The sequence below is a fragment of the Zonotrichia leucophrys genome, chromosome 2, assembly GCF_028769735.1.
Source record: "Zonotrichia leucophrys gambelii isolate GWCS_2022_RI chromosome 2, RI_Zleu_2.0, whole genome shotgun sequence".
In the NCBI taxonomy this organism is placed as follows: Eukaryota; Metazoa; Chordata; class Aves; order Passeriformes; family Passerellidae; genus Zonotrichia; species Zonotrichia leucophrys.
This window is the reverse complement of record NC_088171.1, coordinates 31,444,904-31,467,709: the sequence shown is the minus strand read 5'-3', so window position 1 is coordinate 31,467,709 and position 22,806 is coordinate 31,444,904. Positions and strand designations below refer to the sequence as shown.

The following is a 22,806-nucleotide window of genomic DNA, read 5'->3' as shown; positions in this document are numbered from 1 at the left end:
TTTAATGTACAAAATGCAGGTGAGGCAGCCAGAAAGACATGATGAATGCAATTTATCCCAGGGCTCTGCAATTTATCACAATGGAATCACAGGAAACAAGCAAAACAGAGAAGTAGATAGCTAGACTGGATAGAATGAGATTCTCTGTGCATGGAACTTCTTTGAAATATGCCAAGGAGATTGCATGTTACATGTTCAGATTTTCAAACAGTATTTTATTGATGGAATAGAGCTGTGTGTTTGTAGGTTTGGGGTCCTTTTCCCCAGAGAAGGAAAAGATGTGTTATTCTGAAGAATGAAAAAAAGCTAAAATTATAGGATGCTGTTTTTCTTCACTTGGTTTTAATCCCCTTCTGGAGCAGCCCTGGATACGTGCCAGGAGGTAGGGGTTTCCATGTGCAAACAAAGAGCCTGTACTTCCCAGCTACCCTCCTCTCTGCTCAGTTTTCACGTTCAGGTGCATGAAGCTCCACACACAGAAGCAATTTCAATCAGTGAGCTACTTTTGACAATGTGCAAGTGATCAAAACATGCTCACAGCAAACACACTCCCTCCTCACTCCCCTGCTTTTGTGGGTGCCTTTCCCAAAACAGGTCTGTTCTATCAAGGTAACAGCTCTGAGTTTTACAGCAGCAGGGCTGGCGCAACACCGCGACCCAGAGCATTGCTGCAGTGCTGGGTATTCCCCACCGCCCACAAAGCAGGGCCCTTGCAGCTTTCCAAACAGTGCATGTGCTATTTAAATTGCTTCACTGGGAGGAGAATTATGTGTTCTGCAACGCCTCAGGACAATGAGCCAAAGGAACTATAGAATATGAGCTTGGTGTTAGAGCTGGAGCTCTGCAATGCTCTGCTTTGTGTGTGTTTTAGCCTGCTATGTAACATTACTTTTACATTAATGTTTGTGGTTCCTTTTTTATGCACTCCAGCTTCACCATGCTTCCCCTTTTATATTTTAACAGTCAGAATCCTATGATCCAACCAGGGTGGCATGTTCAAAGCTCCACTTCTTTTTCACACTGATTAAAAAATAAAACAGGCAAAAAAAACTCCTCAGAATATTGAACTAGCTTACTTCAAATAGCTTTTATTAACACTAGGACAAGACTATAGCCAAAGAATTATACAAAACACAAAACAAAAGGGATTTTAACAACTTGGTTGAAGACTATTTCACGCCAATCCAATGCTCATATATCTATAATCAACAAAGTTCTGGAGCACAATATTACTTAACATTACTCATTGGATACTTGCAGATACAAAAATGTATCAGGAATAATAACAATGGTTCCTTTTACTCTTATGGAAATATTACTATCGACCTTTAAAAATGTTGCCCTTTGGGTCAGTCCCACTGATGCTTTATCCTTTAGAATCTGCTCTGCCTGGAAAGACAAATTACAGATAAACTTTCAGAACTCTGAGCAAAAGGACTGGTTTTTATCATGGAAACAGATAGCAACATCAATTTCCTATGGAAAAAATAGACATTTCAGCTGTGTATCCCTAGACCAAAAAGTCAGTCTTGTAAAAACCCATGGCAGTAAGCTTGCTTTGAAAGCCTCAGTTATGACTTCACCAGGTATTGCTTTATGCTTTCCTACTGCATCCTAACTTGGAATATTAAGCCAATCATGAAATTTAAAATAGCAGTTAACTAAGCAGCAAGAGACATGAGTATGAACCTGTTCCCCTAACACATGATATAAACACACTCAGGAAGCTGGCAGAATAGATCCAGCAGAGTCAATTTTCTTCCAGACAGACTTTTCTACGAACTTCATATCAGAAAAAAATTTGTGAGGGCAAGCTCAGATATTATACCTGGGCTTTTTATACAGTTTTGTGCGGCTGAGTGAAGAGTTTGGGTTCCTCCTCTAGCTGCCTCCCAATTAGCCAAAGCCTGTTAGAGGGATTTAAATGGTCTTTGAATCAGGACATCCCATGGCTCTGCTACTGCAAATGTGCCTCTGGCCATGCAGGCATTGGAGAGAAAGGGGAAAAGTGTGGAGATCTTGGCACAGAATCCTTCTGACCACACAGCACCAGTGCCACTGCTTGCATGCATCACTTGTCTTTAGACCATCCCCACAGAAGCATGTCTTTGTCACAAATCACAGCCCTTATAAATGACAGCCCAGCTCACAGAGTGCTAATTGACATCCAAGGAGCAGTATCTTTGATGGTGCAGAACAATTTATATTTTGCTGTAATCTATGCTAACATTCTTAACCACAGAGCATGGCACTGGAGCAGGACGAAGGATTATGCAGAAGAGGCATAACTGAGAGTTGCTGGAACATCCATCCTTTCTGGTCTTCACTTTCTGTAGTGTGTGATTTACTAGTGATTAGAACTGAGCTAGTAACAAGATCTCATGGGACAAAACCCTTTTGGATCAAGTGAAAAAATGACATTGTTAAAATCAAAATGGGTTTCTTTTGAGGTTAGAGAGGAATGTAAGTTTCACAATTTCTTTTTTTAACAGTCAGCAGACAGCCAGCTAAATAGTACTCTTAAAATACTGCTGCAGTTTGGATCTGTTACAAAAATGAAGCATTTAATTGCTGCAAGAAGTGGCAAAGATAAGCTATTCTCATTCCCACAGCAAGGGCAGGGAATCTGTCAGAAACCAGACTTTTTTCAGATGCTTTTCTATATGTTACAAGGGTGAATTCAATTACAGGTACAAAAACAAAGCAAGTGACATGACAAAGAAAGATCTTAAATGATAACTTAGGACCCAAACTCCTTCAAATCCAGGAAAAAAAAACCAAGTAGCAGAAACTTGATTTAAGAGAGACCCTTTCCTGTGGCAGGTTCCATACAACACATCCCCCAGGTACATATTCTGTTTTATTTCCACATGGAGTCTGTAAAAAAAAAAAAGGTATAATGGCTCACAAAGCTCTATTGTGACCTTTAAAAATAAAACAACCATGCACTGCTATGCTTCTGGAAAGGCCACTACTGAGGAAAAAATAATTCCCCTATCAGTCATGTTATGAAGTGTCTGCTGGGGGCTGAGAACTTCTTGGACAAATGCACAGAACACACATCAGCACACATAGTGACTGCTGCTGCTGCTGCTGCTGCTGCTGCTGCTGCTGCTGCTGCTGCTGCTCAGGAGAGAAAATAGCCAAGCCAGGTTCACATCTGCAGGAGTTTGGGCATGCTGGTGGGACAGAGGGGACATTTCCCAAAGAATAGGTGCTTGCTGAGCACCTCCTTGCCCCTGCAAGCTAACAGGAGTTAGTTGTTTTACAGCCATCAGTGCCTTTGGAAAAGTTCCCTCTAATTCTTTGTCCCAGACACATTGCCCTGAAAGTGTCCTGCTGTCTGTCTACAAAAATTAGTCAGTCTCTACATTCTTGTTCTCTACAGGACCTCTGGTGTTGGCTGCAGCAAAACCTTTCTAATATTTCATCTCCGGTTGTGACTCTCAGCGTTTCAGAGAGGCTGCACTTAGATAAGACACCAACTAAAATAGACAGAGGCTTGTTTTGCCACTTATATTCAGCCTGCAGCATGTTGCTGACTTTTTTGCAAAGTAAAGGCATAGCCATCTTTATTTACATAAAATTTTCCATTTCTTTTATGATATTTATTTAAGATAGCTTAATGATTTTACTTTTCTCAGATTCACTTACTTGGAATTAGTTGCTTCATTTGCACTGAAAGAAAAATTAGGAAGGATAAAAAAAGGGACTAATTCTGTCATCTTTACACTGGCAAAATTCCCAAAAACTTTGATTACCCACTAGAAATGTTGCCTGAAAAGAGATCATATAATCAAGCTGCAAATTATATTAAAACCAAATGAGCATATACAGAATTCCTCCACAGAGTCCAAAACTGAAGTGCAAAACACTCATGAAGATTTCAGCAGTTCTGAGATTTGCTGTTCATCATTGTTCTTACTCCAGCCCAGGTAAGAGCCTTAAGCTGGATAAAAATCATTATTTTCTTGATCTCCTCAGTCATGTCTCTTTTTAGGTTTCAGTATGTACTATGAACTGAAGGACCTAAGAATACAAGAAAAGCATAGTAATACAAGAAAAGCTTAACTGAGCTTAATACTTTGTTCCTAATGCTAGAGAAGAAAACGGTCTTAGGAGCAAGCATGTTACTGGGAGTTGCTGCTGAGGCGTCTCTCTTTCTGGTGGTTGGTGACTGGTGCAGAGGCAGAGCACAAATTACTTCAGAATTCCCCCATGAGGCAGAGATTTGCTGCCAGTGGCAATGACAGCCTGGGGTGGAGGTGCTGTGGGATGTCCTTCTGCCTGCCCGCAGCCCTTGTACCACCAGGACCAGAGGCTCACCCTGGCTCCAAGTGCTCCCTGATGCCTCCTCAGCTTCACCTTCCCCATGGAATCACACACAGAAACCACCCCCATCCCATCTTGTTTATGCATTTCAGCTCAGTTTTAGATGTAATCTATGCTCAGACATAGATATTTTGGCAGTCAACTTGAAATATCTGGGACTGAATTTTCAAAGGTGTCAATCTCTCTAGCCTAGTGGGAAAGGTCTGTGGGAGACATGAGACTTTGATGTCTCCTCAAAAATTGGAATTTTTACATTTGAAACACACAATTCATGCATCTTTCTGAAATTCTTGCAATCTGTTGTTGAATCCAGTTAAGACTGGGCAGTTTTTAAGAGTGTCTATGTGAATATTTCCCTGGAACTATGACTAAAATTGCTGGAAGATATTTTAACTCCAGTCCATGGGGAGCTATTGACAGTAATAAAAAATGCTGTGAGAAGAAAACAGCAGCAAGTGAAACTGCCCTCTCAGAAAGCCCAGGTCTGCTTTGAAGGAAGTGTTGATATTCACCATAAGCCTCAATCATTTCCCAGAGGGCTGTAAGATGCCTAGGAATGACATAATCAAAAAGCAATGGTGTTCTTGACTTAAAGGGGAAAAGAAAAGCAGGGGCTGATCCATCTCCCATCGAAATCAAAGAGGACTTTGCTGTTGACTTCAGTCAGAACAGAGTTCTGGACACAATCTGTGTGCAGTTTATTAGCACACTTGTTTATCTGAACAATCTTAACTTCAACCAGCAGCATGTCTAGATATCTGCCTGGGACTACATCTGTACAAATGTATAAGTGTGAGTTTATAGTGTGGTTTAATTCAAATTATTCTGGCATTTTAAAAGCATTTTCAGCTAAAAAGACAGCTTTAGCTGATTTGCACACCAGAAGACATACTTTGATTGGAAAAGCTTGTAACTCACATTTCAGGTTGCAATTCATATGCAAGTTCATGCAAGCTAAGGACACAAACAGATTTTAGGGTTAATTTTAAAAGGACTTTACTATGCACTCAATTAAAATTTTTCAGCCATGATTTCAAAATGTGAAAAGCTCCACAAATTACCCAACTCATCAGCTACAGCCCTTGGTTTCCTTGAAGGGAATTTTCTTTGAAGACCATAACAAAATCGCAGTAAATGGCAAGTAAGATTGCCATCAGAAGTCTGCTGAAAATGCAGGAGGAACTCCTGATTGCTTTAGTCATGTGAACAACCCCTTCAGAACAGCCCAGAGTCAGGCAAGGTGGCTTACACCAGGAGTTAATTTAGCCTGATGGGACTCCTTGCATTACTAAAACGAGCATGGTTTTCGCTTGTAAATGGGGGGTAGAATTTTATTTCACTTTCTGAGGGTCAGAATTTTATTTCCCTTTCTAAGGGGTATACATTCATTCCAGAGTAAACCTTTCAGAATAAAAGTTTACTTCACATTATAGGAAATGACATCCCTGTTTTTAGATTTCCCTTTTCAAAGCATGCCTCAGATTTCTAACTTGTAGTGGAGAGCTTTGGTATAAGTAATAAAAGTCTTTAAAATTAAAATGCTAATCGTAAACAAACCCAAATGCATGAAAGATATAGTCTGACTGCATAACAAAAGAGAATTATATAATTCTATTTGAGTGAAATCTTTCATCTTTGATTTACAGGTTTGAGTCTGCCTATAACTGAAACCATATTGTTCCATATCTTTCATATCATGGCCTTCCCCAAAATCTTGTTTTAATTAAGGTTCCTTTCAGATTTCAGAATAAAAAGCATGACAGTCTTCACTTATGGCTTTAATATATATCCTTTTCTTTTTTTTCTTTTTTGAATTTGGCAAATATATAAAAAATGAACATCACTTGCTTTTAAAAGCTGAGCAAGCTATCAAATACTGCAAGCTGAATACTTCCAGGTATCTCCTGGGGTTCATTAGGTGAGAAGGTTGTAAACAAAATAAAAGTGACTGTAGCAGAGTTTTGTTCATTTGAAGTACTCTTACATACATGCCCCATCTCTCTCTCTCTCTCTCTGACAGTAAGGCAACACGTGTAACAGTTTAAGCGTTCATTTTCAGCTAAAGGCACAACTCTATGTTACGTTCTCAAACATGGAATTAAACAGCTAAAGTCACATTGCAGGGAGATCTTGCTGCACTTCGGGGATCTAAAATAAAGCCTAAACCCTTTGAAGCTTCTTAAGCAACATCAGTTCTCTTGGTGCAGGACTACATAAAAGAATCAGTTGGTATTCACAACACGACCTGTAAAAAACACTCCCACACAACCTCCACAGAAACACCTGAGCTTCAAATGAGCTGCACGCAGTTACTGAAGGTCGCTGCTTTGGAGTCAGAACGCAGAAACATTTCAGAACAAACCAAAAACACGTTTGAAAAACTATCCATACTTGATCTCTGCTGCACATATGGTGAGCGCTACTGTCAACTACAGAGGGTACAGCACTTTTTCTTAAAGGCAAAAGATCATTTTAGAGAATCATAAATGTGTTTTTATGATAGAAAAGATTACATGAAATGGGGAGGGATGGCCAGGAATAGGGAAGAGAAAATAAAGCACCACCAAGCACAGTACTTCAGGGGATTTATAGTACAATAAGAAGTGCTTTCCCTTTAGCTAAAATCTCTCATCATAATTTAAACGCTTTTCACTTATTCAGCTAAGAATTCATTACAGGAGGTTAAAAAATGGCACATAAAATAAGGGTGGGGGTTTTTTTCTTCATTACACGGAGCAAAGAAAACAAATTCTATTAACAATTTAACACAGTATGAAAAAAATTATCCAGTAAAAAGTGTCAGAAAGTGATTCACGGAGTTCACAGAGTATGTTGCTGGCTGTTGCATTTCTCATATCTATAATCTATCATGTAGAATTTTGCAATACTCTATTTCACAATTTGTGTTGGTGAGTGGGTCAAACAGCATTAAAAAAGCATGCTCTGGGCTCTCTCTCTCCCAAGTCCCTTTTTCTGTAACTCTAGAATTGTGGCAGTTACATTTAAGGGATCTTTCAGGCTCTTTCAAGTCCATCCAAAGAACAAGTGAAGCTGCTACTCTGAGTTTTGTGCCCAGTGTTTATGTTCCATCTGATCTGTGCCACCCAAGAAGCAGACAAGACATGTCTGAGGGTGCTTTGGGGGATACACAATGATGTCACCCACAGGAAATATCAGGGAGGACTTGGCACTTCACAAGGCTGGCTCTTCTTCCATGGGCTCACCAGCAGCTCTGTAAAAATAAACAGGCAATCAGAATTCGGCACAAGAGTACACAATGACATTGTAGATTTCCATGCATAATCAAAGCTGATTTTTCAGCTCTCTCAGATGTTTATTTGTGTTATTCAGCTATCCATAAATAGAGTTTCTTTCCTAGGAAGTATAAACAAATGTCAAGTGGAAAAACATTTTAGATCCAAGCAATCACCGAAAATGTTCCTGTTTATATTAAAATATGTCAGAATATTTTATAACATTTTGTCCAGAAATGTACATGCTTTGTGTCAACAGAATCAAAAAATTTAATGAAAAAAATAGCTGTGATAGTTATATTTTACAAGCTTTTGGAGCTAAAAATACCTGCATTTAATTTTTTCAGGCGCACGCCACTAAAGCAAAATTGTTCACTAGTAGCCAAGTAGTGTTTCCTCTGAGGTTCTTCTCCAGTCCCCTAGTTTCTGTTTTGTATTTTCATAAACACATTGCCTGTCTGCCTGCAACTTTGGAGACTAAATCCTGAACCTGATCAGCAGATTGCTATCAAAGAAAAAGGATCGAATAATTATATAAAATCAGATTATATCTATCTTTAAATGGAAACCTCTGGGAAATTATCACCTTAGGCAAGATGAGCTCTCAAAGAAAACCAATAAGAAAATGATGAGGACACATATGCTGAGCTGATGTCAAGTCTTGCAATTCCTCGTATCTGACAAGCTACTGCACCTGGGGAATATCATGGCAATGATAAAATGGGAAGCTTCTGAGATCATGGAGAGACTTCACTATTGAAGGGCAAATAATTTGGACAGAAAATTATTTTCATCTCAGTCTGTCAGCCTTAAGAACTACTCTAAAATTGTAACTTCAAGCAATTTTAATCAGGGGAGAAAAGTAAATGTAAATTAATACATGAGATGTTTACCAGTTAATTTTTGTAAGCCAGTGTAATAACTGGCTTCAGTGAAACATTCCTAAAAAATTCAAATTCATGAGATCTCATGGAAAAAAAAAAATAAGGGGGGGCTTGCTTGGGCCTTGATAGTTCATTCAGTGAGGAAGCCAGAGAATTTTAAATTAATCTGGAATTTATTAAAGCTTTTCCCAATGAAAAAATCAGCAGTACCTCTTTAAATTACTTTTATATAGGTTATTCCTTTCTGATTTGGAATGATCACTGATAGTATGTTGAAAAATATGTGAGGTGAATGACATGTGGAAAAGATATTCTTTCCAAAGGGTATAAACTCTAAAAGATGATTATTTAATGAATCTCAAATCTTCAGTTCTTCACCACATGGTGGAGGATGTTTCCTATGTACCGTAACCACTGGGGCTCCCCCATTCCTGAGCAGTGAGGTGAAGCCCCCTTGCACTCCCTCTTTTCCCCCTTTTCCTTTGCTCTGGCTTGCAGCAGAGAGCACACAGCGGCAGCCAGGGTGAGATGGAGCCCTGCCTGCTGCTGAGGTGCTCAGGTGAGGAATTCGCAGGATGTGTTGCTGTTGTGTTGACCACACACTTCCACTCTCTCCAGCCATTTGTGGGAGATCTGAAAGTCCTCTGGCACAACAGAGAGGGTCAATAAGCCCTTGTTAAAATCCAGAACCTTATGGCTCTGTCTGGAAAGAAGATAATTTGGAAGCAGATGACAGCTCAGTTTTTAGGATCTGAAAATGAGAAACAATATGCGTCAATAGATTTCAGGTGGTGATTGGCAGATCGGGAAGGAGTAAAGCTCTGGAAAACCTCTGGAAGTGAGAGCAGGGGTTTGGACAATTCATAAGAACCTAGGGAAGCAGTGCATGCAACAGTCTGTTCACATGTGTGACTTCTGGGACTGACATTCTCATGAACATAGTACAATTGAGGATCTTATATAGAACTTCTTTCACTGGGAAATTTTTCACTGACAAAAATGCTCCTGAGGACCAGGAGTAGCCCTCACTGATCTTGAGTGTTATATTCTAATATATTCCAGTATATTCCAGCAACAGGCCAAAATTCTTCACCAGCCAGAACATAAGCACTGATAATAATTTTTACATATAAGTGCCAGATGAAAGGTCCTTTTTAGGAAAGGGAGATAAAATTAAAATGACATGGCAATCTAGATCTTTTCTTGCAGTGTAGGTACTCTCACAGTCTTCTTCAGTCTCCTTTTGAAGACTTATGTGTATGCTTTAACTTCATTGTATTAGTGTCAGAGAAGTCACTGGATTTATTCAACGGCTTATCATTAAAAACATTTATTTTTATGAGATAACCCTCAGACCTCAGGCTAGAATTTGTGTGACAGCCAGTACTGTTTTGGGGCCAAAGGACAGAGAGAAAAACACTGTAAATCCCTTAGCACTGAGCAGAGAATCAATATATACCCATTCTGACAAAATCAAAAGTTGTCAAAAGAAAAATCGAGGGGGCAGAGTCTGACAGGCCAAATTTGTGTTACTTCAGCTTTGTCACTGTGAGTTACATCAGTTCAGTCAGTCCTCCTGTAGCTGACAGGAAGTTGGCATAAAACCATAAAACAGGCAGGACCCCCATCCCACATTGTATGCTCAGAGCAGTTCCTTGAGATGCAGATGTGAGCTCAGGTCTGATATAAACCAAATCCATGCAGCCAGCAAATTCAGAAAGACATCAATTGAGATGGCAATGATTATAGAACCACAACTGTGATTTTTCTCTAAGGCTGCACTGTGGCTCCTTTAAACCACGAGTTCCTAGGAGCTGAGCCCTCCTGCATTCACTTTACTTTGGTGTGCTGTGAAGAGTGCTCATCTCTAGCTCTCTATATGTAGAATTCCAACTATGGCAGAATGAAATAATGTCTTTGCAATTAATGCTAAGCAAAATGCCGCAAAATAAATAGATGAGGCAAAAATTTTACCATATGGGTAAAACCTGGCAAAACATGTGACATCTTAAATATTGTACTGTGGCAATTAAGAATAAATATTATTTAGGAGAAAAATATTAAAAGTAATTGATATCTACAATTTTTTTTAAAAGTAGTATTGAAGAACATAAACTCCGTACATCACTCAAAAAAGAAAATGTTTATCTTACTTTCTTTTTAAGATGAGCATTACAGAAAGTTCCCTTAACTAAATTGTCACACACAGAAAAATAAAAATTCAAGGTATGCTTCCAAGGTAGAAACTGAACAAAAGATAGATATTTCTGGCATGGTATGGCTATTTTATGCCATAATCTGTTCCTAATTTAACTCAGCTGTCTCAGGGAAGATCGTTGTAATTGAAAAGTGATCCTCTGGTAGCAAAGAGCTGGGGAAAAAGAGATAGATTTCTATATCATGAAGGCGATTTGGGGAGTGTCTTAAGAGGTTAGTTATATAAGACATCCTGAGTAAGTATATATCCTAGTAAAAATGGACTTAGTATGGATCAAAGAGAAAGGAACTAAAAGTAAAAAACTATCCTAGTTTAAGAGCAGAATAAGTAACTACACATATACCCTCAAAAGAGGAAGTAATGTCCAAACAAGGTAAATTAAATAAAATATAAACTCTGGAAAGTTAAATGTAAACCCTCAATGAAGCAAACTAAAGGAAAGTCTGAAAAGCAACATATTAAAGACATAAAAGCTAATAATAAAAAGATCTTTCAAAATACATCAGAGGAAATGATCAAAGGATAAAAGGAGCATCAAGGAAGGTAGACCACAAAAGTAAAATGAACTATTTATATCTGGGTTCACTAGAGATGTGTCAGTGAGATTTTATTACTTGCAGATGAACTATCCTAAACAGAATCAGTGCTAGAACAAACTGATACACCAAACATTGCCAAATTTCTAAGAGCAGATGATATTTGTCTGCTAAGTTCCAGGGAAATATGATTAGGATGTTGTTAAAGAAATAGTTATTGAGCATTTTCTGCAGCTTAACTCAGCAAGAGGTAGAGAAGGCAAGAAAAGCAATTCCCCTTTTGGAAACCACAGGAGGTACAGTAAGCCTGTATGGCAAAATTGAAAGCAGCTACAATCAGTGATGGAATTAGTAGGCATTCAGGCAACAGTCATTTGGGTAAGAGTTAGGTCTCAACACTTATAAAGATAGAAATCCTTTCAAATTTATTAAAAGTTTCTGAAGGAAATTACGGAAGAGGAGATCAAGTGAGTTTCCTCTGCAAAGAAGGTCTTTCAACAATTTTATCCAAGTGCTTAGAAGAACCTTGGTTGAAAGAGGGTCCTTTCACAGACTGACAATACAAAAAAAGCAGGAATCACAGAATAATATTGGTGAATTTTCACCATGGAGGAATTCTCCAGAGCATCTCAAAAAGACTAGGCAGACTACAAGTAGCTTTAGGTGATAATGTTTGCTGATGACACCAAATTGCCAATACTACTCAGCTCCAAGGCCCATAGCAGCATTTCTATATGGAGAAGAAGACACAACACAAACACAGAACACACAAAAGAGGAAGGACAGCTTTAACTGCTTTAACAGTGATGGCTATGACTGAGAGCTTGGAGTTAATGGTAGAGGAGCAGAAAGCAATAGAAACAAAACATCCCCAGTATTAGCTACTGTGTAAATTCACAATGTGCCCTGGAGTCCTGCATGCAGCTTTTACTCCTTCTCAAAGAAACTACAAAAAGGACAGAGAGGAGCAAAAAGGTAAGAAATTATTTCCATACCAGCAGGAATACAGAGTCTTGAGAAGCTCAAGCCTTTAAAACCAGATATGGGTCAAAGATTATGAGTAAGAAAGGTGGTTTTCTCTCTCACAGTACAAGACCTAGGGGTTTCCCAATGATTTTATTGGTCAATAAGTTAAAGCAGTGTGATGCCTGATGAGGCTGTGGGGTTCACTACACAAGTGCTTACCCAGAGATGTAAGCTGTTTCAAAAAGGTTTTGAAAAGTTTATGCCTGTGTACGCATCCTCAAGGCTTTTGCACAGGATGGTCAGATAGAGCAGTTGAGAACTATCAACTCACCAGGGCAAGGCTGGCTCTCAGCCTCTACTCCTGGTTCTCTTCCTAATGAACATCCATCAAAGGACTAGAAGGTGAGCAAGATGAGGGTGTAGGCTGGCCTGGGAAAGCTGTTCTGCAGCTCCTGACCCTGGAGGGGATTGTAAGCCCTGTGGGGCACGGCCAGGCATGCGCTGTGTACTCAGCACAGCTGAGGTGGACATCCAAACAGTGAAATGGCAAGTGAAGCTTTATGAGTTGACAGACAAATATGGCAAGTGACCCTAAATGGTAGCTAGCTGTACTCCATGATTCAACCATTTGCTCTAGTATGTAATATAATGCAGTTTGACTGAAACTGCAACTGGTAGCTCTGTAACACTAAGAATAAAAATTATATTTTGTTTTCATTTCCATTTGAGTAAAATCTATGCTCAGCTGAACCAGAGCCATGAATTCAAATTCTGATAAATGTCATCTCAAGATTTACTGCTTCCTGTAAAAATAGTAAGTGCAAAAGATTTCTCTCCACACCCTTTTCTTTTTCCATTTTAAGAAGAAACATACAGAAGCTCCAAGGTATCAGGGACAGCAGCGTACTGAATATTTCACAGCACACTTTCTGAAACGGATGTCTGGCTAAAGCAAAATTCTAATCAGCTAAATCTGTATCTCACATAGGGAATAAACAGTTATCAACACACAAAAGTTCTGGTAGTTAGAAATGTTTTATAGGGCATGCCTGTTCCTCTAATTGCATCTCTATTTAAATCCCTGTTAGCACCATACATGTTTCCTATCCTATCCACAAACTCTTTTTCTATATCTGTACTCTTCCAACATCTATAATCAAGACTCAATTGGACCTTAGGATGCAGAGTTATGCTTTGGTAAAATAAAACACCAAAAGAATAGCAGCTTTACACGTTTTTCTTCATTTACCCTGCCAGAGAAAATCAAGTAAAAAAATAATCGGCACTGTCACTTGAAGAAAAGAAAGAAAGAGAGAAGAAAGAAATAAAAATACTTTATATGGGCCTTAGCCAGGAGCATTTTATCCATCAGTGGTAAATGAGTCAGATATGAGTTGGCCAGGAAAAGAACTGCTTTGCCCAAAATCTGAGTTTAAAGTGAGTCATCTCACTCCAACACCAATATATCCTCCAACATAACTGGCCAGAGTTTCCCGCAAAGAGACTCTTGCTGCTGCTCTTCATCTGGAGGCCTGACCGTCCAGAGCTGAAGTCGACAGGATCTCTGCCATCGAATCAGTGAAACAGGCCTGGAGCTGCAGGCCAGAACTATCAGCCTGGCTGACCGTGGTGGGAATTCAGAGGAAGCAAAATGACTCCTGGTGTAAGGAAGGAACCTTCCAGGCTGCCCTGTCAGCCACAGGGCTTCCTGCTCTGCTCCCACCCTACCTGCCACAAGCAGCTTTCCCAAATGAGCACTCAATGCAAAAGCTTGCAACAGATCTTCAGAAGGCGACCCCATCTACACCAGTAGGAGCAAGGGAACACCTCCTAGTGGAGCTTGAGACCCCACACGACTCCTCACATCCCTGCTGCTCTGTTTGCAGTAGGAGGTGTCTGGAGAAGGTGCATCACATACATGGTCCTTTATTACAACAAACATTAAAAAACGTGAAAAAGCAGAGCTGAACTTGTCTCTACACTACTGCTGTTTGTGTTGGTATGTACCTATGAAATGGATGGTGTGCTTATGTGAAATGAATTAAATTATACAGAACCCAAAGCATGCAATGTCACAGGCTTACTCCCTGGACATTCCATGATGGATTTTCATTCACACTCAGAGAGCAGGCAGGTCCTCTCAGGTTTCCTCACAGTTGAGGACTCTCAAAATTCAACTTTCAGGAGGATCACTTTTGATTCCATATTGTTCCTTACATTCATCAGGAAGAAAACAAAGATAATGATGCTCAGAAGCCTCAGAAAACCTAACTATCAATTTTGGTCCAGTGGGACAGCATTTTTCTTGTCCTGTCACCTTTCTAATGGCAACTTGGTTCGTGTGACTTCTTTGAGGGTTACAAGTGCAGAAAGAGATTTCAGGACACATGAGTACATTGGCTTTTTTTTTTTGTGCTGCTGACAAATATCTGCAGCACCACAGAAGATATTCCAAACGAAGCCATTTTTCCACAAAACAATTCATCACAATGGATTCATCCCTACAAGAGTCCAGAACTGATGAAGTGTAATGAATCTGGCAGCCACATGAATTCCACTTGTGCACATTTCAGTACATCCGTTTTCTGCCATGTTTCTCAGCGCTGCCCTGAAATTGTTTTTAGAATGGGTGGAAACTGTCACAGGTTATCATTTGGTAGGTAATAAGTACAGTAATTAAGAACAGTGTTAGTCAAAGGGTTATTTTGTTCAAATCATGTAGGAGTAGTAGCTGCTCTCGGTAGTTTTGAGTGGAGGCACATAACAAATAAATTTTTTAGTTATTCTCAGCAATGTAAAAATACACAAAATTAACCATGCCCTTTTCCAGACAATTTATAGCTTTAATTTGCTTCACTGCATTATTTCCAATACTTTAACTAAAATTATTTATATTTCAGAGCTATGCACACACAAGTGGGAATTTTTCTGTCCCTAGCTAGCAGAAGTGTCTTGTAACTGTCAGAAACTTATATGAAAAACTACATTATTCCTTAGTTGAGCACTGATTACCACAGTCACAAATCTAAAATACATCTTGTGTTCATCATGGACTGTTCTCTAAGCGTTTATAAAGTTGTCTGCAATAATCCTACAACAAGAATAGCCATGGCATATTAAATATAATTACAATTGGAAAGGTAATTATGAAAATACTGTGAACTTTACTAGCTAGCTCCACTCCCTGTGTGTCCCTTTGAGCCATGCCTCAATTCTTTGACAGATGAGTGTTGTCACTGTTGTGAGGGATGCTCATTGCCAAACACATCCCCAGCTTTAAGCATTGCACTATTCCCCTGGGTGCCTATCAGTTCAGTTCTGATTAAAAGACACAACACAGGAGGGAAGAACTGAAGCAACTAAGAAGCAGTCACAATGTAGGAGCCATGGATCTTTCTGGCTCCACTCCCAACACTGCTGTCCCTACCCACAGCTCCCTCCTTTCTCTACTGCTGTTCCACAGCCTGATGAGCTGATGAGTCTCCTTATAAGGCTTTTTTCATCTTTCCTCCCCCCTCCCCTATTTTCTGTGTATGATGGAACCCAAGTAGTTCCACTACATTTTGTGTCTTTCGCTACTGGTGAAGACCAGGAGTATTTTTCCCTAGAACAAAAAAAATAGGAAACTCCAAAAACTTCTCCAGTGGCTTTTCTGATTATAGATGACACAATATTCAGTGGCTACTGTGTTTTTTTCACGTGAAATTGGCACAACACATAATAGCATCTACTGCATCATTTTCTTAATTTGCAACTTGAAAGCAATTTTCATTAATGTAAAAAGCAGATGACAAGCTGGAAAAATCTACACTCTCATTCTTTGCTGGTGTACCATCATCTTAGTACATAGAAAATGTTGGCCCTAATCCTGGTCAGGATAGCTTTAAGTTTTATACTGGCACTGTTCACATTTCTTCCAGGAAAGTAACTTCTAATGGTTGTCTAATATCACTCATTAGTGATTTAAGTCTATTGTTACTAAATTTATCTGACTGTTTGTTGAACGCCTTCCTAGAAAATTAAAAGAGATTTTAAAAGCTTCTAATGAGAAGAATATGGTTGATTACACTTGACCATGTCTATTTACTTCATATGAATATTGCAGTTTTTATGAAGTAGCAAGAAGTAGACATGGGAAGAAAACAAGGTTCTTGTTATAATCATGAACTTTAGTTCAGAAACAGAGATACCAAACCCAAAAAACTGTTAATATCTCTGCTTCCAGAGGCTAAGTGAGAGAACTGAAATCCAGGGATGAAAAACTCCAGGTATCTCAATTAGCAAATAATTTTGAAACAACCCTTAGTCCTGCTTTCTTCTTCATTTTACTTGGCTGGAGTGAAAGCCTTGTTTGTAATAATTTCATGCACTTACCTGCTGCCTTCCTGAGGAACACACTGCTCAACATCCACTGAAAGAGAGGCCATAGCTGATACTGTTTCTGTCTCCTCCCTCTCTTGCTTCTGAGACTCAGCCAGAGCACAATCCACTGGCACAGAGTATGGCTCCACTGACTTCCAGTACTTGCCTAAGGAAAACACACATAATAATTTATGGGAATTTTAGCTAGCATGGTGGTACAAGAACAGTAATCACTTAGTTCAACACTGAGTGATTATAGTTTAAAATCTCTGTGGTGTAAGCAGTACAGTTGAAATTTCAGACTGCAGTGAAGAGGTCTATTTCTGAACCTAAGAATGCCAAGTTGGAAAGTGCTTTCGTTCCAAGAGCTGTGTCACACCCTTCCCCAGAAGGTAATAAACTGGAGGAGTAACACACAGACTAATGAACACACATTGTCAGGAAGGCTATTGGCTTTATCTACACAAGGTGATGGGAGTTCAGAGCAGGGTTAATAAGTAGAAGTTCTGATATGGCACACAGTTAATGCAGAGACAGCAAAATGTAAAAAATGTACATTGTTGTACAAAGTGCTCACACAGCACTGTCTTGAAAAGGAAAGAAGTCAGAAATGCCAGCTCAGACTGAAGTGGTGTTGCCAGAACAATCAGGTTTGTTAGTCCTGGATGTTCTTTCTCCTCCAACCTCAGGGCGTATACTAGAACAATAATTTAGTTAAAACTTTCATATATGAACTGGCTGCTGCTGGAAAGCTGCCAGGTATCATAAGGGATAGAGCTTTCTGGTCTGCTGTGTAAAAATACAGCAGTGGAATAAAAGCATTAGTATTTTCAGATTTCTGCCTGCAACAGAAGAAGCTCATCAAGCAATGCAAAGAATAATGGCAGGTGACTCATCCTAAACACATAAAATGATCTGCTATTAAGAAGTAGCAGCACGGCTATTAAGAAACTGTTTGATTATTGGAAACCACATGAATAAGTACAAATTTACATACATATTTCTTAACAGTCCAGTAAAACACTGAGCACTCACTAATTGCCAGGTGGATGACACCTGGGGATTAGGAGCTTTGGGAAGTCTGGGAGCTCTGGACCAGAGCTTACTCAGTGTTTAGCAAGAAGCTTTCAGCAGCTGCTGCAGAGGTTGGATCAGGGTACTTATCTGAGAATTAGACAGAGGGTTTCAACAGCTGTGAAAGAGAGGGGATCAAGCAGGGGACCTTTCCAAGGACTAAAAGGAGGATTTTGGCAGCTGGGCAGCAGGCTGAGCTGAGGTGCTTATCCAGAGGGTAGCTGGAGGCTTTGACAGCTGGGAGGCCAGGCCAGCAGTGGTGCTGCCTGTGCTGCAGAAAGGCTGCTGAAAACTCCCTCTTTGGTAACACAACTCTCAACACAGTTTCAGGCTTTTGGAAGGATGAACTTTTCCCTCCAGTGAGAAAGCAGCTGTCAATAAAGTCTGAAAATGTCTTTATTCAAAAACATCATTGCAAGATGAAAGCCCAAGTCAATCTTCAAGAACAAGAAGTGAGCATGACCGGAGTGTTTCTTTGAACTCTAATAGTGTGCACGTTTGAGTAGTTAGCAGAATCTTTAAATAACAGGGACCTTCTGGGGATAAAATGTAAAGTGTATTAAGTATCCTACAAAGTTGAGATTAAGTGTTAGGAGGTTGGCTTTGCTCCAAAAACATGAAAGACAGAGCTAAAAAGTTATGTACATAACAGTAGGCTCAATGATTGGAGCCTGGCAAATTTTATAAAAACAAGACAAAAATATTCTCTATTATTACTGTGCTCAGAGACCATATTCTCTATTCATTAAAAATACACTAAAAACAAACAAAAAAGTTATATGAGCATTCCACAGTGTTCTCACAGATCCTACGTACAAAAGTCAGTCTTTGCAATATACACCCAAATCAAACCCTATAATTTATTAGCTAAATGTTCACAGAGTGGGTGGGGCTTTTGTTGCAGAAACAGATGTGCAAGAAAATCAAATCTGTTGGCATGGGAATAATACCCCCTCTTGCCTATAAAAGAAATGAACCCATGTTCACTGCTGGAGTTTTCAAGGGCTTTTATTCATAAAATAAAATATTAGTACCCAGCTACCACTGTGTTGCTCTCCTGCAGCAACAATAAAACAGCATCAGTGAGGATTGCTACATCACATTCGTTCATTCACACACACAGGCTTGCACACCAGCTGCCCCCTGAATCCTGACTTTCTTGTAACATTAAAACTCAGGGCCAATTCAAGCATATTAGTGGGCTCTCTGCACCCATTTAACGGCCCTTGACTCCCAGGTGATTGGTGGTGTTCTTTGTTTTCCCACACTGAGAGCTGTGTTATGAGAGGGGCTGCAGCCACAGAGGGAGCAGAGTCAGGCCAGGAGGCAGGTGGCAGCCTATATACTACAGTGGAGGGTCCTGGAGAAAGGAACTACCTGGCAGAGTGTTTGTGGTTTTTGGGGGAAATGTTTAAGCAGTCACAATTAGAAATAGCATCCAGGTAGCAGCAGGTACCTCATGAAAAGAGGGCTCTGTGATGCTCTGTGGAAAACAATGATAGGTTTTTCCTTAAAATCAGAAAAATGTAAGCTCTTCTGCTTAGATTCTTTTTATCCAGGACAACATTTATTTGCTGCATGTAAAACATACAGGCCTTGAATGCATGTTTGGCCAAAAGACTTGCAGGCAAAGAGTTATGGAATGGGGAGCCAATCACAGCATACAGCTGCCAAGGAGCTTTGTTAGGAGCTGTGAATTGACAATTAAAAGAAGTCAAAAAGTATTGGCCTCAAATCACTCCAGTCTCTGAAAATGCCATTTCTACTGTGCTCTACTGGAATGTGAAATTCTACCAGCACCGTTACAGTCATTGGGAAGAACTTGGTGGAGCTCAAGGGAAAGAATGAAGCATACTGTTGGTTTCATTCATACAAAACCTGAGCAATCATGGATTGCAAGGAGAAAACAATCAAGCCAAAACAGTCTTCTAGGTATGCTTTGGCTTTCAGCATGAAAATGTGCTTAAGCCTCCCTCAAAGATTTGTTTGAGCACTAACTCAATAAATTGGAAATAATAAGAGGGAATGTTTCTGTCACTCCTATAGGCATTTGTAATTGCCTTTCAAAGATTTGAATATGCTGTACTGCGGCTTGCTTGAAAACAATGTTTGGGATTGGAATTCTGCTAAAACAGGATTGTTTAGCAATAGCCTGTTACATGTGTGTGGAAATGACTAATTCCAAACTTGTTACATTTTCAGAGGAGTTTTGTCAATACAAAACTGTCAATACAAAACATTTCTGGAAATTCTATTCTAGTTAGAAAAAAAGTTGTCTCAGTTTCTAAGTATTGTAGCTTCAAGGTTTTGCAAAAAAAAAACACACAGGAGGGGCTTATTTGGTATAAAATGTTGATAATAATAATTGTGAATATTGGACCATAGAAATCCAAACCAAATATCCAAAGGCAATGCCATGATCCAAACAAACCAAGCTTTCTCAGTACTTCCTGAGGTGCTACTCAACAGACCAACAGACTAATGCTCTCCAGCCTGCCTAACTCTCTAAAATGTTGGACAGGTACTTGCTTCTCTTAGATCTAAATATACATCTCAAAGCTGCACTGAACTTTCTCAGGACTCCTTTCTGTCATCAAAGCATATTCTTTCCAAATACTTGGACTCTCTCCAGACAAAATGAGGTAAATGTAACTTTTTAGGTAGTTGCAAGAAAAGGCAGAATGTTGTATTTAAATGAGTCTAAACCCTGAGCAGCCTGACAAAAGTTTCAGAACAGCCCACTGGACTGCACCAGTTCAGCTGAAACCTAATTGTGTTAAAATTGAGTCATTCTGCAGAGCTCTGGACTATGTTCTCAGATTTACACTGTATATTTATTCCTAAATCCACTTCTCTCTCAACAGCCATCAATTGTGTGTATTCCTACTCTTCTGTTTGTCTGTTTCTCAATTCACCCTTTTTTTTGTTTCAGATGCATTTTCCATTACATTCACATTTTATTTCAAACAGAATTGCATCTCTTTTCCTTGTGTCTGTGGTCTGCGTGTGGCATTTTGCCCTTATTATCATTTGCAAATCTGTTCTATCTTGCACAGTACACAAATCTCCTTAACCTGCTGACTCCTTCCAGATCATTAACAGATTATTAACAGGGAATTTTAACTCATGAGCTACCCAGAGACATACCCCTCAGCACAAGGACTTGTTGGAACACATTACATACAGCTGATTTAATTAGAGCTTTTCCATATTTAGGTGTCTACTGGATATGCATGAATTATATACCTACAATGCATTTTCTTTGTCACCTTGCAACTAAAATCACATGGAGAAGTACTGCATGAGCAGTGAATTGGACATGGTGTCCCTTTTAAAAATTGCATTTATTTTACATAGATGAATCCCAGCTACTTGCGGTTCATCTCAAATGAAGGAAAACATTTGTTATTCATTTGTTATTCTAAAGGAGCCAGCAAACAGTAGAAGTCAGGAAGCTCCCACTGACTCAGTAAAATGGCAGAGACAAGAAGATTAGAGAATTTAAGGGATGTATGCTCAGTTGGACTGAAGCAATCGATGGCATAAAGTTCTTCAGTGAGCAAATGCTCTAAAGCATCTGGGTAGTTAAGGGTTGGGGTCAAAGCCCACAAGTGAAACAATAATGTTTCTCTGTTTCAGAAACAATAAAATAATATATATTTTTAGCACTGTTCCATAGATCAGTGCCCAATTGGAGCTTTTTAGCTTTATTTTAAGCTCGTGTGAATCTCTAAGTGAGTACCTTGTAAAGGGCTGCAAAAACAGAATCTGACAAACTATTCTTTAGAGCTCTAATTTACCTGTCTGTACTGTCCCTCACTGACAAACATCTATTTCATCCAAACTGCTTTGGAATGAAAAGATTTGGGAATTTTCAGGAATCAGAAATGTTCAAATTATTTTAATTGGTTACCTTTTAAATATGTAGCAGAAACAAAGAGATGCTGAAGAAATAAAAATAAAAGCATATATATATAGTACATAAATATTAGACGCAGCATGTCAATTTATACATAAAACATTTTCCCACTCTTTTCTCTGAAACAATAATGTCTATGACATTAATTATTAATAAAAAATAACCCCAAGCCCACTAACCCACCAATTCAAACTGAGAAACATACTTTGAATTTCAGTGGTCTTTTTTAAAGAAGCTATTGCATTCATATTGGGGATTTGGTGCACAATATCTTCCGGGAGAGGCTCCAGCTGAAAGAACAGAATAGAATAATATAAATATTCAATAAGCCACAGGGACATAAAACAAACCGAAATGATCTAATCCTCAGGAAAAGCTCAGCCCAAGAACTGGTTAATATGTTGCTGGTATCAGTTCTAAATGTATAGTCATGATTTTGTTTTCTGTTTTCCAGCCATGTAATTGAATTCCAAGGGGCTTTTCTATTGGCTGCAAGACTAATCTATGGAGTCTCTGAAGCAGGTGCATGTCTGTGTATTATTCATTAAAAAATGCTAGTTATTTGTGTAATTTTTGTAGGTTCCTCACAAACCAAATTCCACTGTGTCTGTATATGCAGCTGGGCACTCCAAATAAAACCTTGCTGAAGCTACACTGGAACCAAAGTGTGCACTCTATTATCTTATTTTTCTGGTGTTATTTCATCTAACCATCTTTTACATTTTAAGGTTTATAGGGGAAAACCATAAAACACAGCTGCTTTTACTAGCTTAACATTAATTTCAAATAAAGTAGTAAATAAAAAAAATGGTCATGCAGTTTAGAAGTAAATTTCCCTAAGTAAGTTTTTTACAGAATTAGCTGCATTTTCATTTCCTAGTTTTAATTGTACATTCTTTGAGTAGGACAGCACTAGCTGAAAGAAGTGTTCAGTTACTGCATAGTTATTTTTGCCCTGCACTGGATAAATATAAAAAATAAACTGTATTTTGAATGTCACCTACATCTGCTTTTTGTCCATCCTCCACACATTTTCTCCTAGGAAAAAATTAAAAAATTGTTTGGGCTAAATGCTTCTCCTTGCACTGTAATAACTATATTCTCCTTGAACTGTGCTAAGAGTCCTGAAACTCTTCTGCTTCCCCACGTAAACTACCATGGCTCGGTGTGCAGGCTTGCATCCTGAGGAGTAGCAACTGTGCCAAGGTGGACAATAAAGAGCAATATCAGTACCAATCTCTTCTCTCTAAAGCTAAGGAAG

At 39.1% G+C, this 22,806-nt stretch overlaps 1 protein-coding gene across 12 annotated transcripts in view; it reads right to left on the bottom strand.

Annotated features, from left to right (window-relative positions):
* Nucleotides 1-1,060: 1,060 nt before the first annotated feature.
* The window catches only part of HDAC9 (histone deacetylase 9), a 455,649-nt gene continuing 433,903 nt past the window's right edge, over nt 1,061-22,806 (bottom strand). For all 12 annotated transcript variants that reach the window (XM_064704437.1, XM_064704440.1, XM_064704439.1 and 9 more), the window contains 3 exons: nt 21,751-21,835; nt 16,565-16,718; nt 1,061-7,564 (listed from right to left, as the gene is read on the bottom strand). In XM_064704437.1, the coding sequence (XP_064560507.1) occupies nt 7,525-7,564; nt 16,565-16,718; nt 21,751-21,835 (279 nt within the window). In that variant the 3' untranslated portion in view covers nt 1,061-7,524. The remainder of the gene's footprint in view (nt 7,565-16,564; nt 16,719-21,750; nt 21,836-22,806) is intronic.